We start from the raw sequence: 9,944 nt of genomic DNA, 5'->3' as shown, positions 1-9,944 counted from the left end.
CTGACATAGATGACATTTCAAAGCGTATGTGTCACATGATAAAAGACAAATACAATAAGGACATTCAAAAAGCTACTAACAACAACAGCAACAACATAATTAGCAATAACAACGATAGGCTAGCCTTTGTTTTCTTTAAAAAAAAACACAACATTAAGTTATACAGTACAACAAACAATGAGTAATAAAATGCTATGCTGAAATGATTATAAGCTGTTACAGCCATTGGGAGCATAAGCATAAGAGTTTAAACCGCAAGTGTAGATACGGACGTTCTACGTGTGGCAATAAAATTCATTTGATACATTATATGCTAGATAAATATTGAAAGCATACTCATTATTAAATCAAATAAAACGATTCAAACCCCGTTAGATATATTGCCGTTGGTGCCATTTGAAATGCCATTTGAAATGCCATTACTGTGATGCTCTTCCACAGGTTTTTGGGCAAAGATTGTAATACTCTGGCCAATGCGCCTGCGAGTAGCGTCAGTTTCTTCATAGTACTGATGCAAAATTCCCTCTTGTTTCATCTCTTCCACTTTGGCAATGGCCTCTTTCAGCTCATCGTCATCGACAAGACCCCATATTGAATCAATACACCTCCATTCTGGGCTAAGTGGGCCCTCAATATTCGAGTACTGATCTTTAAGAATCAGACAGCTGTCAGGCCTTGAGATGAATGACACATTGCAGTAGCCTGTAAACATAAAATTATATTCGTTTTCTCATACAAGGCACTGTAGGCATTGTGGCTTACAAAAAAGGAACGAATTGAAATGGTCCAAGTGGCGTTACATGTTGAAATTACAATCTTAGAAGGAGTGTCTTGCTACCACAAGTTCCCTTGACTTATACCAACTATATGATTGGACAACTAAGAAGAATATCACAACGAATCAGATTTGACGTCTGCCTAGAACACAATTCCACCTTTGCTATTATGGATCATATTAATGCCTTCTAGCCTAGTCCAGATTCAAATATATGCTTGAGCACATTTCCCTCATAAAAGCCATTTGACGGAGGAGAGAACAGGTAGGACAGAGAACGGCCAAGAATTTTAAGTGACGTCATTTTGACTAGAATTTCGATTGAAAGCCAATTCGGGCAGTGTGCATTATGTATTTCACTAGGCAGGAAAAACCTTTGGAAAACGATGTTTCAAACAACCGAGTGCAAAATGAGGTTCAAATATACAGACCTGCTTTCCTTAGTTCCTCGAACATCATTCCCTCTGGAATGACCTTTCGCTTAAACTTTGCTGTTGCCTTGGGGATCAACGAGTAGAACCAATAGCCTTTGGCGGCTTGCTCCTCCGAGTGCATATCAATCATTAGAACACCACCCGGTTTCAAAACACGCAGCGCCTCATGAACCGATTTAACAGCGTTGGGGTAGCTTTGGATCCCGCTGTCACACTGGGTGTCGATGTGGTGGAGAACCTGGTGAATGATAAACACATTTCATTATGGCATTTAGTTTCTGTGCATATATAAAAAGTTAGAGCCTCGAGAAAGCTGAAAGCGGTATGTTGAATAAAGTGTTGCTGATTACGTGGCTTTGTCAGTTGCAAAATCTTTCTTCAGCGGTTGGAAAAATCTTTTATCAACGCTGCTGAAGCGAGGTTTCCACGTGAATGATCCAGAACAACCAGACTTTAGATGACAATGAACTAGAGATTACAATATGAGAGTTAGATGATTAGCAACATGACCAATCAAATCCACTTTATTTACCAAACTATATCTTTGGTTGTTTTATCAAAACAGATTTAGCTGTCTTCATTATGCGTAACCTCTCATGACAGACCGGTACACAGTAATCTTTATTAGAAACCAAGTCGAAATATGCAGAGAAACTGGCTTTTGCACTTTTCCGCTAATAATAAGAAATAGAAAAAAACACGAAGAGGAATTTTTCTCCCGATACAATTTTTCTTCCCTTAACTAGTTGTTTATTGCTAATAACTAACTTAAAGTGTTGCATATCCAAACGAAGGTTTTTGTACCTTATTTTTTCACTTGATGTCAATAAATGTCAGTCATTAATATAGCTCTTCTTGCTTCCTGAGCCCAATCGATAAAAACATCATTTTTGTACGCATAGGTCGCAGTTTATCACAGTCGAGGAGATTTTTGGTGGGGAGATACATTGTACCACCGTCCCACGATGGGTGCCATAAACTGTACGTATAGGTCGCAGTTTGAAACAGTCGAAGAGATTTTTGGTGGGGAGATACATTGTACCACCGTCCCACGATGGGTGCCATAAACTGTACGTATGGGTGGCAGTTTAACACAGTCGAGGAGATTTTTGGTGGGGAGATACATTGCACCACCGTCCCACGATGGGTGCTATACATTGTACTCGTAGGTTGCAGTTTGACGCAATCGAGGAGACTTCTGCCTAATATTTCTATTAATCCGTCGTCTATTTACAAGCATAGTGTATTTCAATTTCAACTAAGGATCGCAACTCCACCTTCAATCTACCTTTCCTCTCACTAAATATGGACGACCTGTAGTTAATACAGGGCCGCATTTACGTCTGTTAGGGCCCTGGGCCCAATGTTGATGGAGGCTCCTTCAAATATACCAAAAACATTGTGTCACATGCATAGTATAGTTTGATAGATAAAAACTATAAGACACGAATAAACTTGTATCAAATTCGCATTTAAGTACATTCCCAAAAAAACTATCCTTGCCCCTTGGTTCATGACGCTAATGTATTTCGTCTTTACTTAACTGCTGAAAACGTCTGGATGATTTTATTGGGGTCTAAAACCCCCAGGAGATCAAAATATGCTGCCATTAAACACAAGGCAACAACGCGCTACTGTGACATTATGGATCTTAGTTCACTCTTTTTCTTGACCCTTCTCAGCTTGGTGAAACATTTTTCACCGGAGGCACCTCCGTATGGCAAATTGCAGTCATTGCATTGAGGGGAAGCTCCAGCCAGGGCCACCGAAAGTTTCGAAAGCCTGGGGTAAAAACAAATTATCGATTCCGTGACCAAAACGTCCAGTCACTGAGGTCAAATTCAACAACTTTGACTACCTCATAACAATTCTCAGAATTTGTACCTAGGCGGTCTGTGGTGTGTGACATGGTGTGACTTACGAGAAAACATCACTTACTAAAGAATTCGGTGGTATTTAATTTCGGTGAAGTACGGAAACCGAAAATTAATCCCATTGAATTTTTTAGAAACCGACATTTTTTAGGGGCCATTCACAAAGGATGTCTAGCAAAAAGATGAATTTTTGACCCCCTCCCCCTCCCTCGGACATCTACTGAGAGCTATTCAACCAGAGTGTAACCAGTATATGCAAACAGAATGTATGGAGCGTCGTTTGTGTCTATATTACAATTGTACTTTTCGTATAGTGTATAATAATTTCACATGCCCTTCACCCCCGTTTTACATGGTCTTTAACAAAATTCTAATGCCATTATGTTACTCTACGGCATTTAAATCCCCAGTCTAACATTTCATGCGGCTTTTCAAATTCTCTATAACATATCATATTCCCACTGCTCATTCATTCTGTGTGGCATTACTTGTTAAATGGCTTTATACTTCGAGTGGTGTTTCATCTTGTATGGCGTTTTACATTTCATATGACATGATGCATTGCAGCATGATGTCATGCATTACCCTGTCACCTAGGTATTGACATCGCGTATGGATTTTGAAAATAACAAACAAGTTTTTCCTTGATATTGTTTGAGTATTACTATACATATATCCAATAGATATCAATTGTCAGTTTCTGGTTCTCCTTTGTCACCAACAAATAAGATATTGAGCCTATCCCCACTTTCTTGTCTAGCGCCCTCTCCGTCCAAGAGTTCTCTAATTTGCTGTTGCTTGACAGAACAGAGACAGGACAGAACTCATGCTGCTACTGGCTCTACATTATTTCTCTCAATAATTTCTTTCTAACGTTCCACCGTTTTCAAGTTGGACGCCTCAATTTTTAACTCACAATCGATCAGAATATATAATCCCCTCTTTGCGATTGCGAACTGTAAACTCTTCCAATTAAATTCTCCATGGGTTATATAAATAAAATAAAAAGTTATCCACTAAATAAGGGTTTATGACATTCTTGCCTACTCTTCATTCCATTTATTGGACTGAGATCAAAATATTAGATTTTTATAACTTTCATGATTGCGTTCCAGAAAATTTTATGATGAAGATAGAAATAACTTACAGAAGTTGTTTCACTTCTTCACTCGCCGATATGTTTTCTTTCCATCGAAATTATTCAGGTTCTCATCGAAATTTACACCGAAATTTAAAACATATGACCGGAATTTTTCCACCGAAAATTTTTGGTACCAGATTTTTTGGTACTTAATGTACCACATTCACAAAACAAAAGGCATTTTAGTGGGTTTAACAATGAAGCACTACCTGCATGAACATAACCACGTCAAACATGTTATCTTCAAAGGGCAATGTTGGAAGGAAGTGTTTCTTGATGTCTAAAATCTTCTTTGATTCAATGTATTTGTGCAACTTGGCCTTAGACTGGTTCAGCATGCCTTCAGAGCCATCAATCATGTGAACTTTGCCCACTCCAGCTTCCAACATCACTTTGCTGTAGTTGCCAGTGCCACACCCAGCATCCAGAATGCGGACCTGCAAGACAAAATACAATATTCCATACCTAATGCTACAGACTAAGAAATGCCACAGCAGATTAAGTAAGGCCAGAGCAGATTAAGTAAGGCCAGAGCAGATTAAGTAAGGCCAGAGCAGATTAAGTAAGGTCACAGCAGATTAATTAAGGCCACGGCAGACAAAGTAATGAAAAAGCAAAATAATGGGCCTCACTGCCTAAAATAAAACTTTTTCGCTTCCTGCTGTTCTTATTTTCACTACATTCACCTTTTCATTTAAATAATTTCAGGCTTATTGCTTATTTTTGCAAACATAATTGCTTATTCCATTACCAACTGCAAATTATTACAAATTGTTCAAAGTTTGTGACAATTTATTTCTCTCTTCACATCCCACACATTTTAAAAAACATCTTATCTTTTATCATAGTTATATAATTTTGTCCCTTCTTTAAAATAATGAGTATGATTAAATTAAATATTTGAAATTAATCAAAAAATGATAATTAACCTGCTCTAAGGGTTTTTTCAAGTACCCCTGGAGCATCGCTATCTGCACTTCAGCACCTGATGGGTATCTTCCAAGGTCATAATTATTTGATGCCTTCTCGTAGTTGTTGTAGCTGCTCATGGTGGTTGCTTATTCTGTGAAAAATATAATTGCTATAATTAATATGCGTCAAAGAACTAGGGTTAAGTAATATATGTTAAACTATGTTATTAAATCAAGATTATTTAACTTTTCAGTAACCAACAGTTATGGTTAGAACGATTCTCAAATTGATTGCTTTTTGTTTTAATTAGAATAATCTCAATAATAATAAATTCTTCAATAATTACTTTAATTAATTTCAGGTGTAGAAGGTATGTTTTTTGCTCAGGGGTTAAGAAAATTGAACAGAAGATAAGAAAAAGAAACAAAGTCAAGAATATTTTCACATTTAGTACTGAGCTAATGGCTCAATATATAGAGAAGATTTTAGAAAGAAAAACATGTTGGGTGACTTTGACTTAATAACTTTTGAAAGTTTGTAATTTCTAGTCTTTGAAATCTCAAAGTCTGATCAATATCTTGCTTAAAATGCATCACCTGAAAATAATTTTAAAGTTTGAGGTCCAGGCTACTAAAAAACTAGCAGTTTACAAGCTTGCTATTATGTTTTAGGTCAGTTCGGAAACCTACCTGTTTACTCATGATGTTATTCATGATGTTACAAAATACCTTATTTTACTAAGGGACCATTTTGGCACAAATTAAGTGGTGCTCTCATGAAATAATTATATTCAATTACATTTTTTCCCTATAAAAAATCAGCCATTTTCTTTGATCAAAATTATACATATAACAAATATTCTTGTAGCAGGCATGTGGCATGCATGAAAATTGCATTTCTTTAGTTTGGGGACTTACAAGAAACCAAATGTCATTTGATATCAGCATTTGATGCTGAACGTTAGAGAGGTCTGTACCTTAATTGTTTAAAAATTGTTACGATGCTGATGATATCAGCTTTTAGTTAGGTTACTAGGTGGTATTGGATGCTGTTGATGGTCAACAAGCCACGTTTGATGTTCCAACATTGTTTGCTGTTTAATTTCTTTATTCGGGGTAGCAAAGGCATACCCAAAATTATAAGAATAAGAAATGTAAAAAAATCTTAATAAAACTGAAGTCATGCCTGTAATGTCGCAGCATATTGCCTCTTCTGGTAGCAAAATACCCTAAAAGATGCACAGGCGTATGATTTGCAAATCAACGCATAGGTATCAGGTATCAATAAAAAAAGTTCAACTCAAGGGCCTCCAAACGGGAATTTTACCCACCAGTACCATGATACCCCATAAAGGTAGGACAGGGGCCTGGTCCAAGCTGTTCCAAGAAATGAACACCCTCTTCTGTTGTCTAAGCCTTATAGGAAGGTTAACTGGATAATATTTTACCAACCACAATAGGGCAAAGAGCCCCCTCTTAGATCTGGTAGAGTTTGACTCAGGTCTTTGTTCTGGAAACAATGATGAAACTTTGTGCAAGTGTATTAGAAAATTTTTGTGCATCTGTGCATCATTAATTTCTTCTTGATGGTCTTGGGTATTCAGCCTTTTGTGTGCAAAAGTGACAAGGTGACAGGAGATATATTTCCTATTCAAGCTTAAAAACCTTGCAAGAATGCAGGTGGCACTCGAATCAAATGTTTATCTTAATTAAGGCTGTCCTACTGACAGGGATTGATAAGGTTGTGGGTAGAAGTGATTTTCAAGGAGTGGCAAAATAATGTTGTTAAAAAAGGAAAATCTAAAATAAAGCACCTAAACTTGTTAAACTATTTTCGGGTACTTTCTCTAGGAATCCCAATCAGTACCTAGGTTTCAAATAACAAAAAATTACCAGTCTGCAGTGTCACACCACTCCTGATGCAGTTCACTTGTCCAACAACTTGTTGGAGACTCTGCCATTTCTTGTTCTAAGACTGATACAGATTAGGTTTTGCACTAAAATGAAACGTGAATGAGAGGACCCAAGGGTCAAGAGCATGAAGAAAGAAGAAGGCTCTAGCCAGAAGGAAAAATTACAAGATTGCTAGATCAGCAGATGCTTCAGACGTCTTCAGAAAAAAGTTCAATGTATAACCATGTTGAGAATGTGTAAAACATGACCAAGTTGCTTCATACATGCACTCACTCTTACAAGAGATTTTAACAGGCCAAAAAATGACAAAGAGCTGATTAGAAAAAACTAGCTTTCTTTTAAAAAGTGATATTATCAATTGTTATAGTACATCGAGACCAAACATCATAATTCTAAGGTTCAGGGTAATAAAAACCCCTCCAAACAACCTTAGTGAAAGACAGCCTTTGGAACAGGACTCCCCCCTCAAATGTTGTACTGCAGCCCACCTTCTGTAGAAAAAACTGCATCTATTCACATGATCATATTTCATATTCACATTTCTTTCATAAAGGAAATGCCAGCTTAACAGATCCAGTGTCATGGGTGGACACAATTTGACTGATAGAGACATATCTACCTCACTTTTTTTAATTATTCATATAATTTTATTTCATACCAAATAAATGAGAAAATTACAGTAGGTTGTGATGAGTAGCATAATGGTAACTTCCCCACTTGGTCAATAATTACACTTAAAGGTTCTATGTCTAATTAAAAATAGAATATTTTTAAATTCAATATAGATCACAATTCAGATATAACAGTTTTCAGCAGTTTAGTGGTCATTGCATTTTAAAATATATGGGTATGCCCCTGATACCCTGTCCACCCCACATATTTAAGCTTGTTCTGCCCCTGCATGTCACCTTGCTAAACAGGGTCGTTTTATAATAAGTTTTATTAAAATTGCAAGATAACGAATGGACTGTTAAGCCAATAACAAATTGAGTATTACAACTTTGCTTTATCAGATCTACCTTATCAATTTTAATGGAGAAAAAAAGCATGTGGATGATTGGAGCAAATCGCGATAAAATTTAAAGCCACCAGTCTACCTATCTCTGGTAACAAGCAAGCACATGTAGGAAACAATTTCACAAATGGCGGTTCGCGAGTACATGGGAAATCCCAGTACGCATGACTAACATTAGAACATGTTGATGAGTCGTTGTGCCATGTGAGAAAAGTGCCATTAATTTTGGCAAAGAAATGCAACTGCAGAAAGCTAGCTGCTGTTGTATAATCTAACCTTTCTAGAAGATGTGGAAAATGTCTAAGGCGGGTTGAAAATGCAGGAATCGAGTCCTTTGTCAAAAGTTTTTCTGGTTCATATTTTATTGCTTTGCTAGACTAAACAAAATGTATCGTTGGCCTCATTTTTTGTACCAACATTTCCACGTACATATTGACGTCCTCCTATTTTGCTCGTTAAAAGGATACTCTTTTATTGCAGAAATATGCTAAACAATAGACTAATAAATATGGTAATATCTGCCTTTGGAATGTACGCCAATATCGGGTACAGTATCCAGCATGATCAGTTTTAGACAAAAAACAATCTTTGGCGGTATATTTGCTCGCTTTTAGAAATATTAACATCTGTTGTGGGGTTAGTTACTAAAACTTTTAAGTAATGGAGCTGAACAAATGTACAGGCTGAAAACTTCTACAAACAAATTCTTGATTTCTTGCCAAACATTGAATGAAGACAGGAAACGAATAGAACAGAATTATGGAACTGAATTGCGGGTTCATTAACAGGTTCAGCAATGCTTAACATAGGTTTCATTGAAGAAAACAAGAAATTTTCACACTAATTCGGCACGCCCAGAGCTTGCAAAGAGGGCGAGATTTCAGTCGTTCTGGTTTTGTTTCAAACATAAAAACTTGCCTAAAGCCTGTTTAAGAAAAAACCTGATAAGGTTCGACACAAAGGACAAATCAATACAATCAACCATTATAGTAGGGGCCTAGCGAGCTAGAAGGGTCTTTCTTATAAGCACGAAAATGCAACTAATGTTTCGAAAAAGCACCTTGTGAATTTCAGCATGTGTTAGTTATCATTGAGATCAGGTAATTATATAGTATTTGCCAACAAACCTTTGAAAATGAGTAAGAAAAGTGAGTATTCTAACTGCGATATCTCACAAACGACCAGCTTACAAGCAGCGATCAACCGAGAAAGGATGAAGAGATTCGTTGCGGTGGTTTTATAAGCGGACTCAGGGCAACCCCCTGAATATAATATAATACACAATAATCCGATACTGCATCTTGTTTGCGACATACTTGCGTAAGAAATTAAAAACACCAGCGTTGAATGGGTTTTGTATTGACAAAAAATATATTTATAGTTTTTCTTTTTGTTACCAACCGTTTTGGCCTATAGGTTATAAAAAGGACGAAAGTTGATTACACTGATTCTTTTATAAGAAACTGGCTGTAAGAAACGAGTACTGGACAGTCAGAAAAAATTAAGAAACTCCAGTACTCGAAGCAAAAAAGTTAAGAAACTATTAATCGTGATAAAACTGAGAACAACGAAATTTTGTAAAATCCAAGAACATGATTGCCCTGTTGGCCTAGAATTTAAGACATAAGGGATAAAAACATACTTACCACATCAGAAGGGAAGGGAATCTCTTGACGTGTTAAAAAAAGGTCACGCACATTTCATAACATCATTCATGACATCATAATTAAGAAACTCTTAAGAAACAATGGGTATTGAAATTTCCAGAACATTAAGAAACTGGAGTAATCAACATCGACCTTTGTTTGTTATAAAAAATGATTGTACTTTAGTTTATTAATTGTTAAAATAACAATAAGTTTGTGTTGAATTTCGGAGTT

The 9,944-nt window shown here is 36.5% G+C and overlaps 1 protein-coding gene across 3 annotated transcripts; it reads right to left on the bottom strand.

The window, feature by feature from the left end:
- Positions 1-138: 138 nt before the first annotated feature.
- Positions 139-9,333, bottom strand: LOC135688702 (uncharacterized). Of its 3 annotated transcripts, XM_065205624.2 has the most exons (7): positions 9,192-9,263; positions 7,029-7,110; positions 6,322-6,364; positions 5,154-5,287; positions 4,434-4,661; positions 1,207-1,447; positions 139-702 (listed from the first exon to the last, which is right to left on the bottom strand). In XM_065205624.2, the coding sequence occupies exons 4-7, from the start codon at positions 5,271-5,273 to the stop codon at positions 362-364; spliced, it is 930 nt and encodes a 309-aa protein (XP_065061696.2). In that variant the 5' UTR covers positions 5,274-5,287; positions 6,322-6,364; positions 7,029-7,110; positions 9,192-9,263; the 3' UTR covers positions 139-361. The 3 variants fall into 3 exon arrangements, with proteins under 3 accessions (XP_065061696.2, XP_065061697.2, XP_065061695.2); XM_065205625.2 differs by lacking the exon at positions 6,322-6,364 and having other exon boundaries at positions 9,192-9,262; XM_065205623.2 differs by lacking the exons at positions 6,322-6,364; positions 7,029-7,110 and having other exon boundaries at positions 9,192-9,333.
- Positions 9,334-9,944: the final 611 nt, after the last annotated feature.

Source organism: Rhopilema esculentum, chromosome 9 (assembly GCF_057945365.1).
Source record: "Rhopilema esculentum isolate cy_ngs chromosome 9, ASM5794536v1, whole genome shotgun sequence".
Classification (NCBI taxonomy): domain Eukaryota; kingdom Metazoa; phylum Cnidaria; class Scyphozoa; order Rhizostomeae; family Rhizostomatidae; genus Rhopilema; species Rhopilema esculentum.
Note: the sequence above shows the minus strand (reverse complement) of the source record. Positions and strands in the feature narration are given on the sequence as shown.

What these genes read in the sequence shown, in the direction of transcription:
- LOC135688702 (XM_065205623.2), bottom strand. Translation starts at nt 5,273, where the DNA reads ATGAGCAGCTACAACAACTACGAGAAGGCATCAAATAATTATGACCTT. An exon ending in ACGTGGTTATGTTCATGCAG is followed by an intron (nt 1,448 to 4,433) that starts GTAGTGCTTCAT and finishes ATCATTCACCAG; the next exon opens with GTTCTCCACCACATCGACAC. An exon ending in CGAGGAACTAAGGAAAGCAG is followed by an intron (nt 703 to 1,206) that starts GTCTGTATATTT and finishes TTATGTTTACAG; the next exon opens with GCTACTGCAATGTGTCATTC.